Here is a 27,225-nt window from a genome sequence, read left to right on the forward strand (position 1 = left end):
GGCCTAAATCCTGACTGATACATTTCATGAATGTTATTCCTATGTAAGTAAGTAATAGCTGCTGTGCTACAACCTTTTCTAGATCTTGGAGATAAAGGGGAGGTTTGATATTGGTCTATAGTTAGACAGCTGACAGGGGTCAAGGTCAGGTTTTTTAAACAAGGGCTTGATAACTGCTAGTTTAAAAGATTTAGGTACATACCCAATGCTAAGGGAAGAACTGATTATCTTTAAAAGAGGTTTGATTGTTTCAGGAATTGTCTGTTTGAAGAAATATGTAGGTAAAATATCCAGTATACAGGTTGATGATTTTGAGCAGGAAATTAGTGAAATTAGTTCGGTCTCTTCAAGGGGAGTAAAACATTGTAATTGTTGATCTGATATTATTATATTATCATCTACAGGGTTAGTTATAAAACTGTCTGGTTTTAAATTAATAGTCTGAATTTTTTTGCCTGATATTTTCAATTTTACCATTGAATTTCAATTCAATTCATGAAGTCATCACTGCTATATATTGATTGTGTTTGTGTTTCTATTGTGGTCTTATTCCTATTAATTTTGCTACAGTATTAAATAAGAATCTAGGATTATTTCTGTTATCTTCAATTAGGGTGGAGAGATACATTGATCTAGCAGCTCTAAGAGCTTTCCTATAGCTCAAAAGGCTCTCCTTCCATGCTCTTTGAAATACTATCGATTTAGTTTGACACCATTTACGTTCTAGTTTTCGAGTGGTCTGTTTTAAAGTTCGTGTGTGATTGCTGTACCAGGGTGCTAGCTTTTTCTCCCAAATTATTTTTCTTTTAAGTGGAGCTACCTTATCTAGCGAGTTGCAGAATGTTGATTGTAAGCATTCAGTTGCCTGGTCAAGTTCTTCGGGATCAGACGGTGATCCAATCATGGTTGATAAATCTGGGAGATTACTGATAAAACTCTGTGCAGTTGTTGACGTGAAAGTATGTTTGAATAAGCTATTAGTAATTACTGATCAGGACTATTACTGATCAGAAGTTGAAACTATTACTGATCAGTAGTTCAATGTACTGTGTTTAACAGAAATGTAGTTTAAACCAAATGAGATTCAAGATTCAAGAGGTTTATTGTCATATGCACAGTGAAAACACAACGTTTAGAAATGAAATTCTTACTTTGCATGTCTCCCTAAGAAAGAAGAAGAAGAAGAAGAAAAATATACATAAAATATAATGTATACAATATACAAAAATATAAAAATATACAGACCTTGAGTTGGTAAGTAAAGTGCTCTGTGCATTGTGTGACAACAGGATAACAATCAGTAGGGGTGATGGGGAGTGAGGTGATTAGTGTTTGAAGTATTGTTCAGGAGTCTGATTGCTTGTGGATAGAAGCTGTTGGTGAGTCTTTTTGAGGTCCTCGCTGATGTAAATTCCAAGGAATTTAAAGGTTTTCACCCTCTCCACCTCTGTCTCACCAATGTAGACTGGGGTGTGCTGCACCTTGCTCATCAAAATCATCAACTTGTATACTAGATCCTTTACCTACATGTTTCTTCAAACAGATAATTCCAGAAACAATTGAACCTCCTCTAAAAATAATAAATTCTTCAGTTAGCACTGGATTTGTACCTAAATAATTTAAACTAGCAGTTATCAAACCCTTTATTAAAAAAAAACTCACCTCATCCCCTGTCAATTGTCCAACTACTGTATAGGCCAATATCAAACCTCCCCTTTATCTCCCAGATCTTAGAAAAGGTTATAGCACAGCAGCTATGCTCATACCTACATAGAGATAACATTAATGAAATGTATCAGTCAGATTTTAGGCCTCATCATAGCACAGAGACAGTGCTGGTTAGAGTGGTAAATGACCAACTACTGGCCTCTCATCAGGGTTGTGTGTCCTTGTTTGTTTTTTGCTTGTGTTGCTTGACCTTAGTGCAGCTTTTGATACCATTGATCATGCTATTCTCCTCGATAGACTACAAAATGTTGTAGGCATTAAGAGAACGGCCCTTTCCTAGCTCAGGTCTTATTTGACTGATCGTTATCAGTTTGTAGAGGTAAATGGTGACTTCTCTATGCATATTAAGGTAAAGTTTGGTGTTCTTCAAGGTTCTGTTTTAGGCCTACTGCTCTTTTCTTTATATATGGTAACTCGGGTTAAAATTATTTGTAAACATGTTATTAGCTTCCACTGTTATGCTGATGACAGACAGTCGTATGTTTCAGCAAAGCCAGATGACAGACAGCAGCTTAATAAAGTGGAGGAATGTGTAAAGGACATTAGACATTGGATGCTTATTACTTAATTTTTTACTTAATTCTGACAAGAAAGAAGTACTTGTACTAGGGCCACATACAGCTAGAAGTAAGCTTTCTGATTACATAATAACTCTGGATGGCCTTTTTCTTTCATCATGTGCAGCAGTAAAAGACCTTGGTGTGATTATTGACTTCAGTCCTTCATTTGAAGCTCATGTAGATAATATTACTAGGACAGCCTTCTTTCTTCTCAGAAATATTGCTAAGATAAGAAATATAATGTCACTACACAATGCAGAAAAATTAGTTCATGCTTTTGTTACCTCTAGGTTGGATTATTGTAATGCCTTACTGTCTGGATGTTCCAGGAGATACATAAACAATATCCAGTTGGTCCAGAATGCAGCAGCAAGAGTCCATACTAGAACCAGAAGATATGACCACATCACCCCTATCTTATCCACACTGCATTGGCTCCCAATCACATTTTGTATTGATTATAAAATACTATTATTGACCTATAAAGCACTGAATAGAATCGTGCCACAGTACCTGATCGAACTTTTGGTCTTTAATGATCCGCCACGCCTACTTTGATCAAAAGGTGCAGGCTATTTGTTGGTACCTCGAATAATGCGGGCTGCAGCAGGGGGTAGAGCTTTCTCTTACAAAGCCCCACAGTTATGGAACAGCCTTCCACTTAGTGTTCAGGGCTCAGACACAGTCTCAGTGTTTAAGTCTAGGCTGAAAACATATTTGTTTAGTCAAGCCTTTTGTGAATATTTTTGCTTAGGTAAAGGAGCAGATCTGGAGGGTTCACAGGCTTAGAGAGTTGTGGTGAACTGGGATGTTTGGATGCTATCGACCCCCCACTCTCACACATTCACTCAGGTTTGTTTGGACGCTCTATGTCCCAGGGTGCTCTCATGTCTGTGTTAGCTTCTGGCTCTCCCTTTTAATTATGCTGTCATAGCTAGTCTTGCCGGAGTCCCTGCTTGCACTCTGCATGCAAAGTACATTGTCCTTAACCATTATGGGATAATAAGCATACCTCAGTTCAGTTCAATTCAATTCAAATTTATTTGTATAGCGCAGTTAACAATAGACATTGTCACAAAGCAGCTTTACAGAAATAAATAGATTCAAATTAAATTAAACCAAAATTAATTGTAAATATGTGAATTTTGGGGAGCCCATCCTCACCTGGGTGGTAATGGAGAGTGCAGTTATAAATAAATCCCTTCTATATGGACTGTATACTGTATGGACATATAGTGCAATTGTGCAACCAGTAAGTTCTACACAGTTTTCACAAGAAGTCCGGTTTGATAAACCTATCCACTGTCCACTGATAGAGTCCTGAGTACAAAGCTGCTCATGGCAACTGCAGCCCCAAAGTCACCACAGCAATCGCACTCCGAAGCCATCACAGTAAAACTCCCCATATGAGATCCCCAAGCCATCTATACGGCCCCAAAGTGGGGCATCAGGATGCATCAGGCAGGTCCGGAGAGCAGAAGGGGTCAAGAACACTGGTATCTCAGGAGTAGCATGTGTAGCTCAGAGAGAGAGAGAGAGAGAGAGTACAATGTACATTGTGTGCAGAGTACAAGCAGGGACTCTGACAAGACTAGCTATGACAGTATAACTAAAAGGGAGAGCCAGATGGTAAAACAGACATGAGGGCACCCTGGGACATAAGGCGGCCAGCAATTCCACGTCAACAAACCTGAGTGAACGCATGACATCCCAGTTCACCACAACACTCTATGCCTGTAAACCCTCCAGACATGCTCCTTTACCTAAGCAAAAATATTCACAAAAGCCTTGACTAAACAAATATGTTTTCGGCCTAGATTTAAACATTGAAACTGTGTCTGAGCCCCGAACACTAAGTGGAAGGCTGTTCCATACCTAACAATCTCTCCCTCTCTCTCCATCGAGTTACACATGCTACTCCTGAGATACCAGTGATCCTGACCCCTTCTGCTCTCCAGACCTGCCTGATCCATCCTGAAGCCCTACTTCTGTTTGGAGTTCAGTTTTGCACTCAAGTCTATATCAGTGAACGGTGGATAAGTTCAACAAAACAGACTTCATGTGAATACTGTAATGAATTTCCTGGTTACACACTTGCACTATTTGACCATGTAGTACACAGTTATAGAAGGGATTTATTTATAATTGCACTATCCTTTGTCACCCAGATGACGGGTTACCCAGGAGATGGGTTCCCTTTTGAGTGTGGTTCCTCTCAAGGTTTCTTCCTCACGTCGTCTCAGGGAGTTTTTCCTCACCACCGTTGCCTCTGGATCGCTCATTAGGGATAAATTCTTACATTTAAAATTTATCTCCTGAATTTATTTATTTCTGTAAAGCTGCTTTGTGATAATGTCCATTGTTAAAAGTGCTATACAAATAAAACTGAATTGAACTGAATTGAGTTAAGGCATCTACTTTGTTCACATCAAAGGTTATTTTAAAACAATCGCTTAGAGGCATTAAGAAGCCCCTACTCCAAGGCTGGCATAAAAAGCCAGACTGAAGTTTGCAGGTGATCACCAGCCTTTTGGAGGAGTGCCTTCTGGTCAGTTGAAACAAAAATTGAACTGTTTGGTTTTAATGATCAATAATATGTATGGAGAAAAAAAGGGTGAGGCTTTTAATCTGAAGAACACCAGCCCAACTGTGAAGCATGGGGGTGGTAGCATCATGCCATGGGGGTGTTTTGCTGGAAAAGGGACTGGTGCAATTCAGAAAATAGATGGTATCATGAGGAAGGAGGGTTTTCTAGAAATATTTTAGCAACACCAAAAAAAAAAATCAGGGTTCTCCAAATTCCTAAAGTGTTTGTTAAATGGTAGAGTGGTCACTTTGGGCACTCTTTCTAATATGATCTTAATTTTGTGATGCTTTTGGGAAACTTCAAGAAGATTCAAGTAGATTACCTTGATGTTCTCCAGGTGCTTCAGTGCCTTGTCCAAAGCATTTAGCACAACTTTGCCATTGGCAGCAACCTTTGGGTTCCCCAGGACCACACCTATACTGTTCAAATCTCCTGATTTGCTGAAATAATGCTGAGTTTAGGGTAGACAATCAGAAATATTGAAAAATAAGAAGATGATAAATCTATACACTCATTCTTTCATCCTCAGTAACTGCTGTATCATGGTCAGGGTCAAAGTGGATCTGGAACCAATCCTAGTAACATTGGGCACAAGGAGAATTCACTTTGGATAAGATGCAATTCACACACACACACACACACACACACACACACACATTCACATGCTCACACCTGGGGGCAATTCAGCTTAGCCAATCCGCCTACTTGCATGTTTTTGGAAAGTGGGAGAAAAACTGAAAACCCAGAGTAACCCATGCAAAACCCAAACCAGGGACCGACAGCTGTGAGGAGGCAATGCTACCCATGGCTGAGCCACCATGCCACTCAGCAGCCATTATTTATGTCAGATTGCTTTAGAATCATGTGATGTTTTATACACCAGTAAATAGACACTGAAGGTTTATAAATTTCTAGTGCTTACAGAGGGCCAGGGGCCTGATCTCATAATTAATAAGTAATCCATGTATGATTGTACATATATAATCAATTATATGATCTTGAATTAGATGATCCTGTATATCTTATATGATCAATTGTCATGTTACTTCTATCAAGCAGTTTACTGCAAGGGCTTTGTACTTAATAAATCGTTCGTAACATAAGTTTTGATTTTCACTTATCAGGTCAGAAAATAAATGCTGCTAAGTTGACCTGTCCAAATTTGTCACAGTATACCTGAATTCGTCCTGCTAGCATTTTGAAAGTGTACAGTGAGAGGGCCAGGAAAGTGTCTGAAACTGCTGAAACTGATTTAACAGCCTAAGACACTGAAGTTCACAGTTTCTGTCAGGTCTTATCTCGATAATATTTTGACACATTATATCCATTGTCTTTCAGACATAAGGCTATATCGGTAAACTATAAATGTTTTTCCTCTAAAAACAAAACTATTGACTTAATTTTGTGTTAATGTATGTGTATTATTAAGATTATCTGACATTGCAAATTGACATGGCCTTACTGATTTCGTATGTTGGAGGTGGGCTTGACCACGTTGTGGGGTGTGGCACGTCTAGGCACTATAAAATACCTAGCCGTCTCCAAACCTTATTTTATTTTCTTCTACAGTGATTAAAAAGCCGGAAAAGACCAAAATGAGTCTGACAGATATAGATAAATCCCTGGTCAAGGCTTTCTGGGGTAAAGTTTCCGAAAAGGCTGACATTATTGGCCATGAAGCTCTGGTAAGGTAAGGCTGCAAAATATAATTTCTTATATAAATTAAAGCAGTAGCCAAAATTAAAATAGGAAAAATATCAAGCTACTCAAAACACTTTGCCGCATGCACACCGACTTTTTCGCCCCCTCACCACAGAATGCTTCTTGTCTACCCTCAGACCAGAATCTATTTTGCTCATTGGCCTGATCTCTCTCCTGGCTCTGAGTCAGTAAAGAAGCATGGCAAAACCGTGATAGGCGCACTGACCGATGCTGTGAATAAAATTGACGACCTTTTTGGTGGCCTGAGTGCCCTAAGTGATCTGCACGCTTTCAAGTTGCGCGTGGAACCAGGAAATTTCAAGGTAAGCTGTTGTCAAATGCCGTCTTATAATGTTACAAACCCGAGAAGTTATCAATGTATTGTTCCTACTTTTCTTCGTCATCTTTTGCTTCAGATTTTATCTCACAATCTCCTCGTGGCCCTTGCCATCAATTTTCCTGCTGATTTCACTCCAGAGGTGCACATTGCTATGGACAAGTTTTTCGCCGCTGTGTCTGCAGCACTTGCTGAGAAATACAGATGAATAAGAAAAGATCCTTGTTTTCAAATCATGAATTTTCAAATTGAGAAATAAATTCATTCTTTAAAAAATGTCTTATCATGCATACTCCACAAAAAATAACACAAATTGTTTCTATAACTCTAAGTGACGATAATTGTATAAATATGGTGTTGTCCAGTAGATAATCAGGGATTAAACAGTCAAAGAATGAATGAATGAATGAATGAATGAATGAGTGAGAAATAAACAATAGCTTAATTTAGATTAGATGGGGTGCACACATCACTGAAATTCAGATACAAATTCGAGTGCAAAACTTTGCAGTTTATACCAACAGCATATTTATTGGTTGCACAATTGCACTATTTGTCCTTATAGTACACAATAACAGAAGGGATTTATTTATAATCGCACTATCCGTTGCACCCAGGTGAGGATGGGTTCCCTTTTGAGCCTGGTTCCTCTCAAGGTTTCTTCCTCATATCATCTCGGGGAATTTTTCCTTGCCACCGTCGCCACTGGCTTGCTCACTAGGGATAAATTCACAGTGATAAATTCACATATTTACAATATATTTTTGTGAATCCATTTATTTCTGTAAAGCTGCTTTGTGACAATGTCCATTGTTAAAAGCGCTATACAAATAAAATTGAACTGAATTGAATTTAGGTTATGTTAAATAATATCGTATAATATATTAATACTGAAAAATAACATTTAGAATTTCCATTTCCCGTTCTCAAACATTCTCTAACAAACACATATGCCCATTAATTGCGTGTAAAGTGCAACTTTTTCTGCATCCACTGGACAGTTTTCGGATCCTCTTACCCCCACAGCACATTGTTTCAATTATCGGTTACAACTATGTAAGACTTGGAGCCTGCGTCAACTCAGGTTTGTTACTGCTGATTTTTTTTAAAGATTGCGCCCATCTTGAAAAATACACCCACATCTTATTTTTTACTTGGAATTTTATTTGTGAGGACAAATTGTAAAATTGTGCTCCTAGAAAAAACGAAACGCAAGGACCCTAAAGGTTTTTCAGTTGTCTCTCTGGGGGATAAAGTTCCCTCTATATACCCTTCTAGGTACCCTCAACCCTACGACTGAGTGTTTCAGTATCTCATAGAGTTAGGCAGAACGCTTAGGCCTACAGGAAACTATGAACCATTAACTATCCAAAGAACCATTGAAGAAGACTAAGCGTGTTCATTTTCCTATTTTCATTTTTTTAAATTGTAGCATTTCAGGACCACAAACGTAAACAGCTCCGTCTGAGTAATTAAATATGGGCGGAAAAAACTTCAGGAATGACTCGATTATTAGAACGATTATTATTCCTACAGAAAGACATGGACTCTGTCTTTAAATCTGAGAATATATTTGTTTTAGTTGTTCTAATTTCTACGTTGTGAAAATAACTACAATTTTAAAAGTAAATAGCTGTTTAGGAGTCAACATTGGCTATTGGTTAAGCAAACAAGGATTAAAAGTTTAACGTGTCGACAGAGATGTACAGTATAAGCACAAATACATAGTGTTATTTTCTGGTCCCTGGAGGACTAGTGGTTAGGCCACAGCGCTCTCACCGCTGCGGTGCGGTGATTGTGCCAAATCAAATACGCGGACCAATGATCCGCTCTGGCGACCCCTAACGGAAGCAGCCGAAAGAGGAACAACAACATGGTTTTATTTTATTATTTGCTTGTGTTTGTTTGTTTGTTCGTTTATTGGTGTGGCCTCTTATTGAAGAAATGGACCCATGGCAAAACATCAGCAAATTCCACTGGATGTACAAGTGGGCTAATGTTTGTTGCTTCCTTATAAAAAAAAATGTCACTTTAAATCTTCTAACGTTCTAAAGTTACGGAAACGAATTTTACAGTCTACATGCGTTTCACAATTTTATAGTATAACTACTTGGCTTTCAACAGAATACAATACAAAGAATAGGTGTTGTTTAACGTTTTATTTCATTTTCTAGTCACAGAGTAAAAGACCTGCACATCTTTAAATTTTGATGCTTGCTTAGTGGTACTGCTTGCTCAGAGCAGACACGACGACGTTCAGGAACTTCTGCCAAGTCTCGTGCACTTCAGGGGTGAAGTAGGAGGGTCCGAACTTCGCGGCCAGACTTATGGTGAGGCAGTCACCAAGAAGCTGAAAGTAGACAATTAAAGAGTCATAAACACACGAGGAGGTTGCAGTCTGCTGTTTTTGTATTCTGCAGTTATTGACGTTAGACGTACCGTGAAGTTGCTGGGATCCACGTGCAGTTTGTCAGAGTGAAGCGCACTCAGCTGAGAGTAGGCGCTGTTAACGTTGTCCAAATTATTGATACCTTTGGCCAGACCAGCAACGACCACCTTTCCATGGGCAGCCACCTTTGGGTTTCCTAGGATGGCTGCGGCATTGGATAGATTACCAAAGGAAGCGAAGTACCTCTGGGTCCATGGATACACAATCAGAAGTCTAGACAACAAGACAGACACATACATATATGTGATATCTGCAGTCTATACCGAAGGAGAAACATATCAGATTGAAATTGTAGAAAGTGTCTCGAATTTTGACATGGCATAAGCCTACCTGGAAAGGGCCTGTTGTCCGAGTTCTTCAGGGCTGATCTTTCCCCACAGGTCAGCGATCTCATGGCGCTCGGCGTCTGTCCAATGAACCATACTGCTGTCTTAGTGAATTCTTTGAATTCTTGAGTAAAACCTGTTCTGAACGAATCTTTACCAATTTTGCAGCAGGGCTCTTTTTATTGACGCTGAAAATCCCCTCCCAGGACTGAAGGAAAATATTGATTGGACGAGCTCCGAAAGTGGGCAAGCTCGAAAAAGATCGGCGATGTGCCAAGCATCCAACCCTTTTGGCTAGTAGACAGGTAATTAGGGCGTTTCCTTTTCTAGTCATCTGCACGATCAGATTAGTTTTATTTAGTTTTATAGCTTGGTGTAAAAAAAGACCGAGGAAGCTGCATTATGTAAAAAACAGAACATAGAGGCATTTAAATGAACGAATAATTAAGCCTTAATTCACGCAATCTCACATTTAACGCAGACGTAAATTCGTTTTGTCTAAGCATATGTGAATATAGTTTACACTATACTGTTACCTAATTAAACTATTTCAGGTATCGTTAATTATAAATGTCAACATTATTTTAAAAAATAGGACTGAAAGAACAGCTTATCTAAAATTTCAGATGGCCACACCCCGTGGTTCCATTAGAATTTATTTTATAACTGAAATATCACTCAATACAGCTAGAGAAACAGAACATTTTTAATGACTATTTTACACCTTTGCTGATTTTAAGACTAATAATAACTATTATTATTATTATTATTATTATTATTATTATTTCTGTTGTTATTGTTATGATGTACTATTATTTGTTTTAGTCATCTTATAACGTTTTTCTGTATGTAGAGTATATTTGTACACCTAAAAGTTATCTGAGGTCATTTTTCTATGCAATGTATGGTAATCTATTTTGGAGAAGATCCAAAGCTGACTGGAGAGTCCAAGTAAGAGGTGGAGTCTAGATTTGATATGGCAGGGTGTGCCTGACATCAGACTCAATAAAAAGAGGCATACAACACGAACATGCACAAAGTTCTTTTCTTGACATCTTGTTAGAGGTGAAAAACCGGACCAGGGCCACAATGAGTCTCTCAGCTAAAGACAAAGCCGTCGTCAAAGACCTTTGGGCCAAGATCTCTTCGAAAGCTGATGACATTGGCAGCGAGGCACTTGGCAGGTGAATTAATTGCTCTTACTGACTCGACAACAGATTCTTGTGGTGCATATTAGCCCCTGCTGAAGGATATGCTTCTTATTTGCTTGATGTGTTTTTATGCAGGCTGTTCGAGGTCTACCCTCAGACAAAGACCTACTTCGCTCACTGGTCTGATCTTCATCCCGGAGCACCCCAAGTGAAAAAGCACGGAGCCGTAATTGTAAGGAAAATTGGAGAAGCCATTGGCCACATTGACGATCTTACCGGAGCTCTAAGCTCACTAAGCGAGCTGCATGCTTTCAAGCTCCGTGTTGATCCTGCTAATTTCAAGGTAAGGAAAAGACTATGTACACGGACATGTTTTCCGTTTAAAACGCTTTATGTTGTAATAATGACGTTAGATGGACTAAATGAGCTGTTTGTTTTCCTCCCTGATAGCTCCTGTCCCAGACCATCCAGGTGAGCATCGCCTTGTTCTTCCCTGGGGAATTCACCCCCGAAGTTCACGTGGCTTTTGACAAGTTTCTCCAGAACCTGGCCGTTGCTCTGTCTGAGAAGTACCGCTGAATGAAGTACCAGTGTCAGAAAACATCATGAAAGATGACTTCGATAAATAATATTGACAATAAACATAATTGAACAATACACAACTGGCTCGTCTTTTTTTATACGTTATTTATTTATAAATGAATAACAGTGTTGTACACATAATCCCTTAAAACACATTAAGGTGTACACCCTTAGAGATCTTTGTATAGTTGAGGGTTCTTATCCTCATAAAACGTCTTCTAGTTTGGAACCCTTTCTAGTAGTAACACACTGTACTGTATTTTTAAATTGAATGCAATACTGTTAACAGTATATTACTGTACATAACACCGCTGCAGTTTTATACTGTTTCTTTAAAATCTTTTATTGCCAAAAAGACATCTTTAATAAAAGAAAGAGTCTAATTTTCTAAGAAAATATTCTCATAAAATGCTTATTAAAGCAATAATTTAATTCATTTTATTTTATTTAACATATCAGGCTAACTTGCAAACGTTAGCTACCTAGTTAGGCTAACATTACCTTTACTTTTACCTTCGCTAAAACAGTTAAAGCTATTTCATTAAAAAAAAAAAACAAGACGAGGTCCCATTGCTTGACCATTTTGCAAAGATTTAATTTAGTATATCACGGAGATAAGTCTACAACCATTTAGACAAATATATGACCAAATAATCCCCCCCCCCCCCCAAAGCAAGTCACCTCTATACAATTAATTTAGGTGAAAAGCTTCTCATATATAGACATAGTGACATATAAATAACATGTAAGGATAGTTGATTTTGGACAAAAATGTTGAGATTAACTAAATGGTTAACATTAACAAAAAATTTGAGATTAACAAAATTAGATTAACTAATTGTGCAAAAAAAGTCAGAAAGAACTTCATGATTACAAGGTCTCGTATTGTCTTTTTTTATTTGTTTGTGAGCGGCGTTATACACATAGTATATAAACACTGCATATTTTTGTGTAAATAGTTGTAGCCTTATATCTGAGCTATACTAAAAGAAATGTTTGCAAAATGACCAAGTAATGCTGTCTAAAATATGCTGGAAATTTCTACGTATACTTAATATGCCACAACTCAAGAAGCAAAAGTCCAGTTGTCTTTTTCTCCACATGGCATGCAGGTCTACTTTGAACAACGAATTGCCAAACGTTTTACGTTTCACGGCTTATTGCTGAGGCAGCATATTAGTAATGCACAAATTACAGCGTTAAAGAACCTATCTCTCTCTCTCTCTCTCTCATACACGCACACACACACACACACATACACACACGACCTTTGTGTGTGTGTGTGTGTGTGAGAGAGAGAGAGAGAAAGTGTGTGTGTATGCGAGAGAGAGAAACAAAGAGATATATCCTTTTTTTTTTTTTTTACTTTTTAAGACGCCTAATCCATCAGTTTAGCATATTTACATATTTACATTTGTAAAAAGAAACCCCATCAGACCCCCGCCCTCACCCACACCCTCCACCCAAAAAACCCAACCCCCTTCAGTCTTAATATCATTATAATCCATAAATCTGTATGAAAGGTCCACAGTCCCGTTCATAGTAAAGCCTTTCTTGCAACATTCACTGCTTCAGTGTGACTATTCCATCACCTTGTCCAGTATCTCTCCCTTATTTCCAGCTCTGCTTTATTGTCTGTAAACTAGACAGTGTTTTTCGGTTTCAGTGTGTTCCTGTGTGAGCCTTGTGGTTTCTTCTTCTGTTGCTGCGGCTGTTTTACATGGTCAGTGCAATCATTGAGGCAGGGGTCGCTGCTAACGCTAACATCTGCAGCAGGTGTAGCGCTAAACACCATCTCCGGTGTCTGTGATGCTTGTTCCAGTAACATCCGCGTCGGCACGATTATTAGCGTTATTGCTGGTCGAGGAGATAGAGTCGGTGTTGGGGAAACCGTTGTGTTTATCACTGACCAGTTCTGTCTCTGGCTCCGGTGTGTCACTGCTCTGTCGTTCAGGCTCGGGCTCCCCGATGCTCTCCTGCTCACTGTCCCCGTGCTGCTGGTGCTCTAACCCGGCCGAGTCGCTCTCTGAGCTGCCCGGCTGCACAACTCTGTGCGGACAGATTTTGTGTCAAATATTCCCACACTCAAAGCATTTCAGACGTCCCGTGGTAGCAGACGCGGTGTAATTACTGTCCCATGTTTAAATTTAAAATTCACATTTAGCAACATAGCAACGAGGTTTTCTTGTCTCATCAACGCCACCACTGCTTTGCTTATTCGGGAAGCAGAGTAGATGTTTTCACACCCAACCTGCTCTCCCACTGCTAACAGCACATCCTCCACGCTTTCGCTGCACTACCTAGTTAGGCTAAGATTACCTTTACCTCGAGTTTAAACTTGTTGCACTTAACCTCCTTCGCTAAAACAATTAAAGGTATGCTTCATATTTAATTAAAAAAAACCTTAATTGTTCATAAAAAAAAAATAGCTAGTGCAGGTTCCTTTCCCGCTTCTGGTAAATGCTCTTGGTTGTACAGTTAGTGATACTTTACGTTTTACTGTATTATTCCAATACAGTCACAGCAGTGCTACTGTAGCCACAAGGTCCTAGAAATGATACGTCGTGTGTGTGTGTGTGTCAAGTTCTGTAACACCGCTGCCGCTTTAATAAGCCATGAAACTTTTAATTAAAACGTTTGGCAATTGTGGCAATTCATTGTTCAAAGTAGACCTGTATGCCATACTATGGGGAAAAAAGTCAAATGTACTTTCGCTCCAGCTCCATGAGGCATATTCAGTGTACGGAGAAATTTCCAGCACATTTTAGACAACATTGCATGGCCATTTTGCAAAGGTTTGGTTTAGTATATTTCGGAAATGAGGTTCATTTCTCATTTCCGAAATATACTGTTCTGTTCATTAAAAAAAGTCAAAATCCAACTTTACATTCTTTTTTTTTCATATCCTCCTCACAATTTTCGCTTCCTCTCCCTCCCACCACACACTACAAGCGTAAGAGATTTTCAGTTATCTCTCTGGGGGAACCCTTAAAGGAATTATGTAGAACCCTACAACTCTGTTTCTCTGTCAAACAGAGTTATAGGTAGTACTCTTACAGGAAGTTAAGAGCAACGATTAAACGTTTAACGTATCGATAGAGATGTATATGCACACGTATATAGTTTCTGTAAATTTCCTTGTTTGTTTGTTTACTGGTGTGGCTTTTTATTGAAAACTAGACCCATTCCTGTAGGCCTAGTCTACCATTTCTTTTAACCCCATTATCAGCAAATTCCACTGGATGTAGAAGTGTATTAATGTTTGTTGCTTCCTTATTAAAAAAAAGGATTACTTAAAACCTTTTAAACATTCTAATTAGGGCGTTTCCTTTTCTAGTCATCTGCAAGATCTTTTTTTTTTCAAAATGGATGGTTTAAAAAATATCATGTAAGTTGCATGAAAAAAAAAACAGGCTATAGAGGCATTTAAATAAACGAATAATAATGTTTTAAGTCACGTTTGAAGTCCTACATTTAACGAAAACATAAATTCATTTTGCCTAAGTAAGCATATATTAATATATTTTACACCATACTGCAATCTAGTTAAAATACTTCACGTCTTTAAATATAAATGTCAACGTTATTTTAAAGTAATAAGACTGAAAGGAGAGCTTATCTAAAATTTCAGACGGCCACACCCCGTGGTTCCATTAATATCACTCAATACAGCTAGAGAAACAGAACATTTTTATTATTTTACACCTTTGCTGAATTTAAGACTAATCCTAAAGAATGCTTAAATAATACTGTGCTTTTTCTTCCTCTTGTAATAATAATAATAATAATAATAATAATAATAATAATAATAATAATAATAATAATAATAATAATAATAATAACATAAATTGTTATGAAGTACTATTATTTGTTTTAGTCATCTTATAACGTTTTTCTGTATGTAGAGTATATTTGTACACCTAAAAGTTATCTGAGGTCATTTTTCTGTGCAACGTATTTTAGTATCTCATAGAGTTAGGCAGTACGCTTAGACCTACAGGAAACTATGAACCATTAACTATCCAAAGAACCATTGAAGAAGACTAAGCGTGTTCATTTTGCTATTTTCATTTTTTTAAAAACCAAGTGAGGAGACAATCCTGACCTCAGCTGTACATATTGGGGAGCAAATATGGGGAGCTGTACTGTACTGTAATGGCTTGGGACTGCGATTGCTGTAGTGGCTTTGGGGCTGCAGTTGCCACGAGCAGCTTCGTACCCTGGACTCCATCAGTGGACAGTGGATAGATTTTAACCAGCCGGACTTCTTGCAAAAACTGTGATGAATTTATTGGTTGCACAATTGCACTATTTGTCCATATAGTACACAATAATAGAAGGGATTTATTTATAATCGCACTATCCGTTGCACCCAGATGAGGATGGGTTCCCTTTTGAGCCTGGTTCCTCTCAAGGTTTCTTCCTCATATCATCTCGGGGAGTTTTTCCTTGCCACCGTCGCCACTGGCTTGCTCATTAGGGATAAATTCACATATTTACAATATATTTTTGTGATTCCATTTATTTCTGTAAAGCTGTTTTGTGACAATGTCCATTGTTAAAAGCGCTATACAAATAAAATTGAATTGAATTGAACATATATAGCATTTCAGGACCACAAACGTAAACAGCACCGTCTGAGTAATTAAAAATTGGCGGAAAAAACTTCAGGAATGACTCGATTCCTGAAGCTTATTGGTGTGGCCTCTTATTGAAGAAATAGAACGATTATTATTCCTACAAAAAGACGTGGAATCTATCTTTAAATCTGAGAATATATTTGTTTTAGTTGTTCTAAATTCTACGTTGTGAAAATAACTACAATTTTAAGAGTAAATAGCTGTTTAGGAGTCAACATCGGCTATTGGTTAAGCAAACAAGGATTAAAAGTTTAACGTGTCGACAGAGATGTACAGTATAAGCACAAATACATAGTGTTATTTTCTGGTCCCTGGAGGACTAGTGGTTAGGCCACAGCGCTCTCACCGCTGCGGTGCGGTGATTGTGCCAAATCAAATACGCGGACCAATGATCCGCTCTGGCGACCCCTAACGGAAGCAGCCGAAAGAGGAACAACAACATGGTTTTATTTTATTATTTGCTTGTGTTTGTTTGTTTGTTCGTTTATTGGTGTGGCCTCTTATTGAAGAAATGGACCCATGGCAAAACATCAGCAAATTCCACTGGATGTACAAGTGGGCTAATGTTTGTTGCTTCCTTATAAAAAAATGTCACTTTAAATCTTCTAACATTCTAAAGTTACAGAAACGAATTTTACAGTCTACATGCGTTTCACAATTTTATAGTATAACTACTTGGCTTTCAACAGAATACAATACAAAGAATAGGTGTTGTTTAACGTTTTATTTCATTTTCTAGTCACAGAGTAAAAGACCTGCACATCTTTAAATTTTGATGCTTGCTTAGTGGTACTGCTTGCTCAGAGCAGACACGACGACGTTCAGGAACTTCTGCCAAGTCTCGTGCACTTCAGGGGTGAAGTAGGAGGGTCCGAACTTCGCGGCCAGACTTATGGTGAGGCAGTCACCAAGAAGCTGAAAGTAGACAATTAAAGAGTCATAAACACACGAGGAGGTTGCAGTCTGCTATTACTGATATCCAGTCCTAATGTAAATTGCTGTAGTGTTTTTGTATTCTGCAGTTATTGACGTTAGACGTACCGTGAAGTTGCTGGGATCCACGTGCAGTTTGTCAGAGTGAAGCGCACTCAGCTGAGAGTAGGCGCTGTTAACGTTGTCCAAATTATTGATACCTTTGGCCAGACCAGCAACGACCACCTTTCCATGGGCAGCCACCTTTGGGTTTCCTAGGATGGCTGCGGCATTGGATAGATTACCAAAGGAAGCGAAGTACCTCTGGGTCCATGGATACACAATCAGAAGTCTAGACAACAAGACAGACACATACATATATGTGATATCTGCAGTCTATACCGAAGGAGAAACATATCAGATTGAAATTGTAGAAAGTGTCTCGAATTTTGACATGGCATAAGCCTACCTGGAAAGGGCCTGTTGTCCGAGTTCTTCAGGGCTGATCTTTCCCCACAGGTCAGCGATCTCATGGCGCTCGGCGTCTGTCCAATGAACCATACTGCTGTCTTAGTGAATTCTTTGAATTCTTGAGTAAAACCTGTTCTGAACGAATCTTTACCAATTTTGCAGCAGGGCTCTTTTTATTGACGCTGAAAATCCCCTCCCAGGACTGAAGGAAAATATTGATTGGACGAGCTCCGAAAGTGGGCAAGCTCGAAAAAGATCGGCGATGTGCCAAGCATCCAACCCTTTTGGCTAGTAGACAGGTAATTAGGGCGTTTCCTTTTCTAGTCATCTGCACGATCAGATTAGTTTTATTTAGTTTTATAGCTTGGTGTAAAAAAAGACCGAGGAAGCTGCATTATGTAAAAAACAGAACATAGAGGCATTTAAATGAACGAATAATTAAGCCTTAATCTTACATTTAACGCAGACGTAAATTCATTTTGTCTAAGTAAGCATATATGAATATATTTTCCACCATACTGCTACCTAATTAAACTATTTCAGGTATCGTTAATTATAAATGTCAACATTATTTTAAAAAATAGGACTGAAAGAACAGCTTATCTAAAATTTCAGATGGCCACACCCCGTGGTTCCATTAGAATTTATTTTATAACTGAAATATCACTCAATACAGCTAGAGAAACAGAACATTTTTAATGACTATTTTACACCTTTGCTGATTTTAAGACTAAATCTAAAGAATGCTTAAAAAATACTGTGCTTCTTCTTCTTCTTCTTCTTCTTTTGAAATTAAGAACAGAAACAACAATAACAACAGAAATAATAATAATAATAATAACTTTTATTATTATTATTATTATTATTATTATTTCTGTTGTTATTGTTATGAAGTACTATTATTTGTTTTAGTCATCCAGTGTAGAGTATATTTGTACACCTAAAAGTTATCTGAGGTCATTTTTCTATGCAATGTATGGTAATCTATTTTGGAGAAGATCCAAAGCTGACTGGAGAGTCCAAGTAAGAGGTGGAGTCTAGATTTGATATGGCAGGGTGTGCCTGACATCAGACTCAATAAAAAGAGGCATACAACACGAACATGCACAAAGTTCTTTTCTTGACATCTTTTTAGAGGTGAAAAACCGGACCAGGGCCACAATGAGTCTCTCAGCTAAAGACAAAGCCGTCGTCAAAGACCTTTGGGCCAAGATCTCTCCGAAAGCTGATGACATTGGCAGCGAGGCACTTGGCAGGTGAATTAATTGCTCTTACTGACTCGACAACAGATTCTTGTGGTGCATATTAGCCCCTACTGAAGGATATGTTTCTTATTTGCCTGATGTGTTTTTATGCAGGCTGTTCGAGGTCTACCCTCAGACAAAGACCTACTTCGCTCACTGGTCTGATCTTCATCCCGGAGCACCCCAAGTGAAAAAGCACGGAGCCGTAATTGTAAGGAAAATTGGAGAAGCCATTGGCCACATTGACGATCTTACCGGAGCTCTAAGCTCACTAAGCGAGCTGCATGCTTTCAAGCTCCGTGTTGATCCTGCTAATTTCAAGGTAAGGAAAAGACTATGTACACGGACATGTTTTCCGTTTAAAACGCTTTATGTTGTAATAATGACGTTAGATGGACTAAATGAGCTGTTTGTTTTCCTCCCTGATAGCTCCTGTCCCAGACCCTCAAGGTGAGCATCGCCTTGTTCTTCCCTGGGGAATTCACCCCCGAAGTTCACGTGGCTTTTGACAAGTTTCTCCAGAACCTGGCCTTTGCTCTGTCTGAGAAGTACCGCTGAATGAAGTACCAGTGTCAGAAAACATCATGAAAGATGACATCAATTAATAATATTGACAATAAACATAACTGAACAATACACAACTGTCTCCTCCTTTTTATATACGTTATTTATTTATAAATGAATAACAGAGTTGTACACATAATCCCTTAAAACTCATTAAGGTGTACACCCTTTGAGAAGGGGTTCTTTGTATAGTTGAGGGTTCTTATCCTCATAAAACGTCTTCTAGTTTGGAACCCTTTCTAGTAGTTACACACTGTACTGTATTTTTAAATCGAATTCAATACTGTTAACAGTATATTACTGTACATAACACCGCTGCAGTTTTATACTGTTTCTTTAAAATCTTTTATTGCCAACTATACATATTTAATCAATGAAAGAGTCTAATTTCCTAATAAAATATTCTCATAAAATGCTTATTATAGCAATAAATTATTTGATTTCATTTTATTTAACATATCAGTCTAACTTGCAAACGTTAGCTACCTAGTTAGGCTAACATTACCTTTACCTCGGGTTTACCTGCTTCGCTGAAACAGCTATTTCAAACAAGCTATTTCATTAAAAAAAACAAGAAAAAACAAGACAAGGTCCCATTGCTTGACCATTTGGCAAAGATTTAATTTAGTATATCACGGAGATACGTCTACAACCATTTAGACAAATATATGCAATATGTGTATAAGACACGAGCAAATAAAAATACAGTACGAGACCTTGTAATCATGAGGTTCTATCTGAGTTGGGATTTATTTATTTATTTTCCCAAAATTTTTAAAATAACCCCCCCCCCCCCCCCCCATAACATTAACAAAAAATTTGAGATTAACAAAATTAGATTAACTAAATGTGCAAAAAAAGTCAGAAAGAACTTCATGATTACAAGGCTTTTTTATTTGTTTGTGAGCGGCGTTATACACATAGTATATAAACACTGCATATTTTTGTGTAAATAGTTGTAGCCTTATATCTGAGCTGTACTAAAAGAAATGTTTGCAAAATGACCAAGTAATGCTGTCTAAAATATGCTGGAAATTTCTGCGTATACTTAATATGCCACAACTCAAGAAGCTGGAACAAAAGTGCAGTTGTCTTTTTCTCCACATGGCATGCAGGTCTACTTTGAACAACATGCACAAATTACAGCGTTAAAGAATCAATCTCTCTCTCTCTCTCTCTCTCTCTCTCTCTCTCTCTCTCTCTCTCTCTCTCTCTCTCTCTCTCTCTCTCTCTCTCTCTCTCTCTCTCTCTCTCTCACTTCCGTGTGATTGTTGGGGGTGAGCGTGTGGACTGAGTCGTGTGAGTGCGTTTGGATTCTGTGAGTGAATCTTTTTTCTCTTTTCTTGGCTTTTCTCTTTGTTAGTTGTTTTTGTGTGTTTTTGGTTCACGGTGTAGTTGTTTTGGGCCGCGTGCTACCTGTTTTATCGGGAGCATGCCGGCCCCGCGCTCGCAGTGTTTGAGTTCACTGACCCGGCGTCATGGAGTGAAAGCGGTCAGTGTAGAGAAATGCTGCCTGGCAGTGGGCGATGTTGTTTGGCATGAAACATATTGTCTGCCTCCAGGATGAATAACGCTACGGTTATATTTCTCAGCACTACTGAAAAGGCTAACGAACTAGTTGAGACAGGGATTGTTATTGATGATCTTTTTACCTTTGTGCTTCCACTTTCTGCACCATCAAAGAAAGTCACATTGTCCAATGTACCACCGTTTTTAAGTGATGAAGTGTTAGCTAAAGCTTTGTCTCGTTACGGTAAACTGGTTTCTCCTATTAAAAAGATCCCCATCAGTAGCGAATCGCCTTTTCTGAAGCATGTTTCGATTATGAATGACGATGCTGAGTTAGATGTGTCCTTGCACTTTCGGGTTGATGAGTATGATTACATTATTTACGTAACAACTGATAAAATGAAATGTTTTAATTGTGGGCAATCTGGTCATCTAATCCGTGCTTGTCCCGCAAAAAACTCAAACAACCCGTCAGCTGATGGTGACGTTGCCGCTGTCGGAAGTGACGTGGTAGTTAACGCTGAACCCGATGAAGCAGGACCGTCAGACGAGGCCCCGGGTGTATCAGGGATAGGAGTAGTGAAGGATAAGAATGATGATGCTTTACCTGTGATCACACCAACTGATGCTAAAGAATTAGCAGCTGAAAACACAGTTTCTGGTGTAGAAGTGTCTAATGCTCAGGCGGAGATAGCCGTTACTGAGACAGATATGCATTTAAACGATGCTTTCAACAATGACTTCCAATCTACTGTGAGTAATGTACATGATGACAGTCGAATGGAAACAGAGCAGGCAGATTTTAAAGTCCCATTAAAAAGAAAGAAGTCTGGTAAAGCTCCGATTGTTAGACATGCAAAGAAAGCAGATATAACCGAGCCAAGTGATCAGGATGAAACGGAAAGTGACAGTGAGTTTTCTGATTCGAGTGTTAGTCTTTCTCAGAGTGATTTTTCTGGACGTCATTATGAGGTAGATAACATTAAACTGTTCCCCAGAGCTACTAAGAATAAGAGAGGAGTGCGCATTAACGAATACTTTCCTGACATAAAGCAGTTTGTTGAGAAAACAAAGTGCTTCATGATGGAGGGCTCCTTTACAAATAAAGAGGTTTATCGATTGAAAAAGATATTGAGGAAACTTAACTCTGAGCTCAGTAATGAGGACAGTGAGAAAGCCTAATGCCAGGTATTGTAATAGAATGTTCCTGTGGGCAGGGATTTTTTTCTTTTCCTTAAGTATGTGTCATGTTAATGTCGCTACCCTGAATCTGAATGGTGCTAGAGATATGCACAAAAGAGCTTCATTATTTGAAGTAATTCATCAGAAAAAAATTTTTAATTCATCAGAAAAAAAATTGATGTCACTCTGTTACAGGAAACACACACTGATGTTAATAATGCTGCTGATTGGGCAGTAGAATGGAATGGGATTGCTGTTCTAAGTCACAATACTTCACTGAGTGGTGGAGTTGCTATTCTTTTTGCTAAGAGTTTCAGCCCACGCTCTTATCAGATTGAAGAGGTTATTAAAGGGAGACTTTTGAAAGTAAGAGCCTCTTTTGAAAATGTTGTATTTGTTTTTATTTGTGTATATACACCAACTTCAGCTGTTGAAAGAATGCTATTTCTAAATACTTTGTGCTCTGTTTTACAAAATGTTGGTGTTGATGAATATTTATTTTTGGGTGGTGATTTTAATTGCACAGAGTCCAACTTGGATAGAATTTCACATTGAACCCCATTTACCTTCACGTCAACGTCTTGTTCAGCTAACAAAAACACATGAATTAATTGATATTTGGAGACAGCTTAATGGAGAACAAAAGCAATACACTTGGACCCATGTTCGTGATAACATGATTTCATTGGCAAGACTGGATAGGTTTTATGTTTTTAAACATCATGGTAGTATTGTTCAGAGTTGTTTTATTACCCCATCATGTCTTTCAGATCACAGTATGGTGCAGTGCTGTATCTTTTTAAACTCTATTAAACCAAAGAGTGCTTATTGGCATCTAAATACCACTTTATTGGGTGATAAGTGTTTTAAAGAAAGTTTAAAAAATTTTTGGGATGTTTTTAAATCTACAAAGAATTCTTTTAGAACACTGCAGCAATGGTGGGATTTTGGGAAAGTTCAGATAAAACAGTTTTGTCAACAATACTCCCAGAATATCACTAGAGAGATAACCCTGACTTTGAACACCTTAGAGACTGATATTTTAAAATTGCAAGAATTGGCTCACTTGCCAGGGAATCAAAGTGATGTGGAGTCTCTCATAAAAAACAAGAAGACTCAGTTGTCTGATCTACTAGGGGTTAAAACACAGGGTGCTCTGGTCATGTCACGTTTTTTAAGTGTAAATGAGATGGATGTACCCTCAAGGTTTTTTTTTCAGTTTGGAAAGGAAAAATGGACAGAACAGGGTTATTCATGCTTTACATTCTGAATCTGGAGTATTGCTGACCGACCCCAAAGACATTCGTAAGAGAGCAGTCACTTTTTATGAGTCTTTATATAAAGTGTCAGAGGAAGTTAACGCAAAGATTTCAGGTGCCTTGACCATGAGGGAACTCTGCAAGGCCCTCCAAGGTATGGAGCTGGGAAAAGCACCAGGGATGGATGGCCTGCCAGTCGACTTTTATAAGTCATTTTGGTCAGAGCTTGGAGAAGACTTGCTGGAGGTACTGAATGACAGTTTAGCCGGAGGGCTATTGCCGTTGAGTTGCCGCAGAGCAGTCTTGACTCTCCTACCCAAGAAGGGTGACCTGACGGACATCAAGTGCTGGCGGCCGGTCTCCCTCCTGTGCAGTGACTACAGGCTGCTCTCTAAGGTTTTAGCTAATTGATTGGCAGAGGTTATGGACAAGGTCATACATCCTGACCAGACATACTGTGTCCCTGGTAGGTCAATCTTTGATAATGTTTCCCTGATTAGAGATCTTCTCGATGTCTCTAAGGTGCTAAATCTAGATTGTTGTTTAATATCATTGGATCAAGAGAAAGCCTTTGATCGTGTTGAACATGTTTATTTATGGAGAGTTTTGAAAGCCTTTGGTTTTTGTAAAAAATTTATAGATCAGGTGAAAGTTCTCTATAGTGATGTTCAGAGCATTCTCAAGGTCAATGGTGGTTTGTGTGCTCCTTTTGGAGCCTGTAGAGGTATCAGACAGGGGTGTTCACTTTCTGGTATGCTTTATTCTTTGGCCATAGAGCCTTTGTTACAACAAATAAGAATGAAACTTCATGGTATATCTTTGCCAAACTGTGATGGCAACCTCTTATTATCAGCGTATGCTGATGATATAGTAGTTATGATCAGTAAGCAAAATGATGTACAGGTTTTATCTGAATTGCTTGGAAAATTTAAAGTTTTATCCTCTGTTAATATAAATTGGAATAAAAGTGAAGCACTACTGATAGGAAGCTGGAAAAGTGGAAAACCGAAACTTCCTGCTGGTTTACATTGGGGAAAAAAAGGTTTTAAATATTTGGGGGTCTTTTTAGGCAATGACACAACAGTGCAGAAAAACTGGGAAGGTTTAATAGAAAAAGTCAAAGGACGCCTAGAAAAATGGAAGTCTTTGTCTCCAAAATTGTCATACAGAGGACGCATTTTAGTTGTTAATAATTTGGTGGCATCTTCCTTATGGCATAAGTTTGCCTGTGTAGATCCTCCTTTGCAGCTGCTATCAAAAATCCAGGCTACCCTGGTGGACTTTTTTTGGGATAGGTTACATTGGGTCTCACAAAATGTTCTGTTTTTGCCTAAGGAGTAAGGTGGTCAAGGACTAATTCATCTCCAGAGCAGAATTGCAACCTTTCGTCTGCAGTTTGTGCAAAGACTGTTGGATGGACCACCAAGTTTTAGCTGGCGTGCTGTTTCATGCCTGATTTTACGTAGTTTTGCAGGTTTGGGGCTGGACAAAGCACTTTTTTTGATGGATCCCCTAACACTGGACACTTCCATGTTGCCAATTTTTTACAAGAACAAGTTTGGAGTCTCTTTGCTGTTCAACGACCAGAAAACTCACATTCTCTTCATTGGTTACTGGAGGAGCCTTTAATCTGTGGCTCCCGGTTGGACCTAACAGACAGTTCCTTTTTTCCTGGTCTTAGTAGGTTGCTGATTGAACACAACATTATTAGTCTGAGTCAGCTACTGTACATTGTAGGGCCGGATTTCAAGAATGAAGCAGCATTAGCTCAACATTTGGGAATCAGGTCTATTTGTCTGGTTACCCAGTTGCTCATGAAATGGAAAGTGGCGTTTAAGACAACTGAAATGGACTTGCTAACAGAGTATTGTGCTGGTTCCCGAGTTCCTGATCCCAAAGACTCTTTTCCTTGTCTACTATTGTCTGTAAATGTTGAAGGGATTACATCTCCTTTCATTGAAAATGTTGCATCTCTGTGTAAAGACTTCTTTTTAAGTACTGGTAAATCTTTGTACAGGTCTTGTGTTTTGGTTTTTAGCAAAAAGGTCTTAAATGGGAAAGTTGATACTCCCTGGCGTGATGTTTTTAAACTGGATCAAAACACAAAACCTGAGTGGAGATCCTTGTATAAACCACCGTTGACCAAGAGAACAGGTGATTTGCAATGGAGAATTCTTCATGGTGCTGTCGCGGTCAATGCTTTTATCTCAGTTCTAAACCCTGAGGTTACTTCTACATGTCCTTTCTGTTCTGACAGAGAAACCATCTTTCATGCTTTTATGAATTGTTGTAGATTGCAACCTCTATTTCTAGTTGTAGGTAATGTTTTCAGGAGTTGTAATGAGGCCTTTTCTCTGGAGGCTTTTATTTTGGGGTACAAATATGTGAGGAAAAAAAGATTTGTCTGTCAACTTCTGAATTTTGTCTTAGGCCAAGCGAAACTCGCCATTTATACAAGTAGGAAAAGGAAAATAGAACAAAACTTAAATCAGAACATAGTAGCCTTGTTTTCTAACTTGGTGAAGTCAAGAGTTTTGGTTGATTTTCTTTATTATAAGTCTATTGATGATTTTGTCACTTTTGAATGTATTTGGTGTTGTAATGAGGCTCTGTGCTCTGTTTTTGAGGGTGAATTGATTTTTATGCATACTTTGTGATTTTTTTTTTGACTCCGGTGTGTCACTGCTCTGTCGTTCAGGCTCCGGCTCCCCGATGCTCTCCTGCTCACTGTCCCCATGCTGCTGGTGCTCTAACCCGGCCGAGTCGCTCTCTGAGCTGCCCGGCTGCACAACTCTGTGCGGACAGATAAAATTTTGTGTCAAATATTCCCACACTCAAAGCATTTCAGACGTCCCGTGGTAGCAGACACGGTGTAATTACTGTCCCCATGTTTAAATTTAAAATTCACATTTAGCAACTTAGCAATGAGGTTTTCTTGTCTCATCAACGCCACCACTGCTTTGCTTATTCGGGAAGCAGAGTAGATGTTTTCACACCCAACCTGCTCTCCCACTGCTAACAGCACATCCTCCATGCTTTTGCTCCACACTCAGCGTGTGCGCAATGAGCGAGCGAGAGCGAGAGAGAGATTAAACCCAGATTTTATATTCATGTTGACTAATTCAGTTCAAGAACAAAGAGAATCGATGTCATTTCTGGGACCTTGTGGCTACAGTAACACTGCTGTGACTGTATTGGAATAACAGTAAAACATAAAGTATCACTAACTGTACAACCAAGAGCATTTACCAAAAGCAGCAAAGGACCTTTCTCCTGCTAATTTATTTATTAAAAATTAAGTTTTTAATTTAAAAAAATAAAGTACAGCTTGTTTTAGCGAAGGAGGTTAAGTGCAACAAGTTTAAACTCGAGGTAAAGGTAATGTTAGCCTAACTAGGTTGCTAACGTTTGCAAGTTAGACTGATATGTTAAACAAAATGTAATCAAATAAATTATTGCCTTAATTAGCATTTTATGAGAATATTTTGTTAGGACGTTCGACTCTTTCATTTATTAAAGACGAATATTTGGCAATAAAAGATTTTAAAGAAACAGTATAAAATTGCAGCGGTGATATTTACAGTACGCATAAATCCATCATAAAAAACGTATAAACACAGTTTTGCATTCAATTTAAAAATACAGTACAGTGTGTTACTACTAGAAAGGGTTCCAAACTAGAAGACTTTTTACGAGGATAAGAACCCTCAGCTATACAAAGAACCCCAATCGAAGAACCCTTGAAAAACCCTGGCTTAATTATAAAATGTGTTTTAACCCTTTCTCACTCCCAACAAGTCAAATAATGAAGCATGGGCAGAAACCAGAAGGGCGCCTTTGGTTTCACTATACTCACGAGCTCGGTAAACGCAGTTACTGTCTTTGTGGATGAAAATTGTGCTTCAAAGGTCTGAGGCAAAAAGTGGATGAATGAACAAAGCACAGTCCAATAAAGAATTACACTTTCGTATTTATGTTGTTCATTAGTGCAAGATCTACATAGGGTCGTAATATTTTAGCTGT

General features: G+C 38.5%; 5 protein-coding genes across 6 annotated transcripts; 3 read left to right on the plus strand and 2 right to left on the minus strand.

Annotated features, from left to right (window-relative positions):
• The first annotated feature begins 6,421 nt into the window (after window positions 1–6,421).
• On the plus strand, window positions 6,422–7,310 carry hbaa2 (hemoglobin, alpha adult 2). Of its 2 annotated transcripts, none has more exons than XM_026929781.3 (3): window positions 6,422–6,560; window positions 6,714–6,899; window positions 6,993–7,310. In XM_026929781.3, the coding sequence occupies exons 1-3, from the start codon at window positions 6,471–6,473 to the stop codon at window positions 7,119–7,121; spliced, it is 405 nt and encodes a 134-aa protein (XP_026785582.1). In that variant the 5' UTR covers window positions 6,422–6,470; the 3' UTR covers window positions 7,122–7,310. The 2 variants fall into 2 exon arrangements, with proteins under 2 accessions (XP_026785582.1, XP_026785581.1); XM_026929780.3 differs by having other exon boundaries at window positions 6,422–6,565; window positions 6,692–6,899; window positions 6,993–7,297.
• A 1,747-nt stretch (window positions 7,311–9,057) lies between these two features.
• LOC117595667 (hemoglobin subunit beta-like) lies at window positions 9,058–9,864 on the minus strand. The gene is made up of 3 exons (XM_034298308.2): window positions 9,693–9,864; window positions 9,353–9,575; window positions 9,058–9,263 (listed from the first exon to the last, which is right to left on the minus strand). The coding sequence occupies exons 1-3, from the start codon at window positions 9,782–9,784 to the stop codon at window positions 9,132–9,134; spliced, it is 447 nt and encodes a 148-aa protein (XP_034154199.1). The 5' UTR covers window positions 9,785–9,864; the 3' UTR covers window positions 9,058–9,131.
• An 846-nt stretch (window positions 9,865–10,710) lies between these two features.
• LOC113536294 (hemoglobin subunit alpha) lies at window positions 10,711–11,501 on the plus strand. The gene is made up of 3 exons (XM_026930161.3): window positions 10,711–10,872; window positions 10,975–11,182; window positions 11,290–11,501. The coding sequence occupies exons 1-3, from the start codon at window positions 10,778–10,780 to the stop codon at window positions 11,416–11,418; spliced, it is 432 nt and encodes a 143-aa protein (XP_026785962.1). The 5' UTR covers window positions 10,711–10,777; the 3' UTR covers window positions 11,419–11,501.
• A 5,269-nt stretch (window positions 11,502–16,770) lies between these two features.
• LOC113536204 (hemoglobin subunit beta-like) lies at window positions 16,771–17,614 on the minus strand. The gene is made up of 3 exons (XM_026930039.2): window positions 17,443–17,614; window positions 17,103–17,325; window positions 16,771–16,976 (listed from the first exon to the last, which is right to left on the minus strand). The coding sequence occupies exons 1-3, from the start codon at window positions 17,532–17,534 to the stop codon at window positions 16,845–16,847; spliced, it is 447 nt and encodes a 148-aa protein (XP_026785840.1). The 5' UTR covers window positions 17,535–17,614; the 3' UTR covers window positions 16,771–16,844.
• Window positions 17,615–18,533: 919 nt separating this feature from the next.
• Window positions 18,534–19,329, plus strand: LOC117595813 (hemoglobin subunit alpha). The gene is made up of 3 exons (XM_034298344.2): window positions 18,534–18,700; window positions 18,803–19,010; window positions 19,118–19,329. Exons 1-3 carry the CDS (start codon window positions 18,606–18,608, stop codon window positions 19,244–19,246), a joined length of 432 nt encoding a protein of 143 aa, XP_034154235.1. The 5' UTR covers window positions 18,534–18,605; the 3' UTR covers window positions 19,247–19,329.
• Window positions 19,330–27,225: the final 7,896 nt, after the last annotated feature.

This window comes from Pangasianodon hypophthalmus, chromosome 23 (assembly GCF_027358585.1).
Source record: "Pangasianodon hypophthalmus isolate fPanHyp1 chromosome 23, fPanHyp1.pri, whole genome shotgun sequence".
NCBI lineage: Eukaryota > Metazoa > Chordata > Actinopteri > Siluriformes > Pangasiidae > Pangasianodon > Pangasianodon hypophthalmus.

Excerpts from the sequence above, each read along its gene's own strand:
- LOC113536294 (XM_026930161.3), top strand. The coding sequence starts at position 10,778 with ATGAGTCTCTCAGCTAAAGACAAAGCCGTCGTCAAAGACCTTTGGGCC. Across the intron at positions 10,873-10,974 it reads GGCAGCGAGGCACTTGGCAG|GCTGTTCGAGGTCTACCCTC; the intron begins GTGAATTAATTG and ends GTTTTTATGCAG. Across the intron at positions 11,183-11,289 it reads TTGATCCTGCTAATTTCAAG|CTCCTGTCCCAGACCATCCA; the intron begins GTAAGGAAAAGA and ends CCTCCCTGATAG.
- hbaa2 (XM_026929780.3), top strand. The coding sequence starts at position 6,471 with ATGAGTCTGACAGATATAGATAAATCCCTGGTCAAGGCTTTCTGGGGT. Across the intron at positions 6,566-6,691 it reads GGCCATGAAGCTCTGGTAAG|AATGCTTCTTGTCTACCCTC; the intron begins GTAAGGCTGCAA and ends CCCTCACCACAG. Across the intron at positions 6,900-6,992 it reads TGGAACCAGGAAATTTCAAG|ATTTTATCTCACAATCTCCT; the intron begins GTAAGCTGTTGT and ends CTTTTGCTTCAG.
- LOC117595813 (XM_034298344.2), top strand. The coding sequence starts at position 18,606 with ATGAGTCTCTCAGCTAAAGACAAAGCCGTCGTCAAAGACCTTTGGGCC. Across the intron at positions 18,701-18,802 it reads GGCAGCGAGGCACTTGGCAG|GCTGTTCGAGGTCTACCCTC; the intron begins GTGAATTAATTG and ends GTTTTTATGCAG. Across the intron at positions 19,011-19,117 it reads TTGATCCTGCTAATTTCAAG|CTCCTGTCCCAGACCCTCAA; the intron begins GTAAGGAAAAGA and ends CCTCCCTGATAG.
- LOC113536204 (XM_026930039.2), bottom strand. The coding sequence starts at position 17,534 with ATGGTTCATTGGACAGACGCCGAGCGCCATGAGATCGCTGACCTGTGG. Across the intron at positions 17,326-17,442 it reads GGACAACAGGCCCTTTCCAG|ACTTCTGATTGTGTATCCAT; the intron begins GTAGGCTTATGC and ends CTTGTTGTCTAG. Across the intron at positions 16,977-17,102 it reads TGGATCCCAGCAACTTCACG|CTTCTTGGTGACTGCCTCAC; the intron begins GTACGTCTAACG and ends GTCTACTTTCAG.
- LOC117595667 (XM_034298308.2), bottom strand. The coding sequence starts at position 9,784 with ATGGTTCATTGGACAGACGCCGAGCGCCATGAGATCGCTGACCTGTGG. Across the intron at positions 9,576-9,692 it reads GGACAACAGGCCCTTTCCAG|ACTTCTGATTGTGTATCCAT; the intron begins GTAGGCTTATGC and ends CTTGTTGTCTAG. Across the intron at positions 9,264-9,352 it reads TGGATCCCAGCAACTTCACG|CTTCTTGGTGACTGCCTCAC; the intron begins GTACGTCTAACG and ends GTCTACTTTCAG.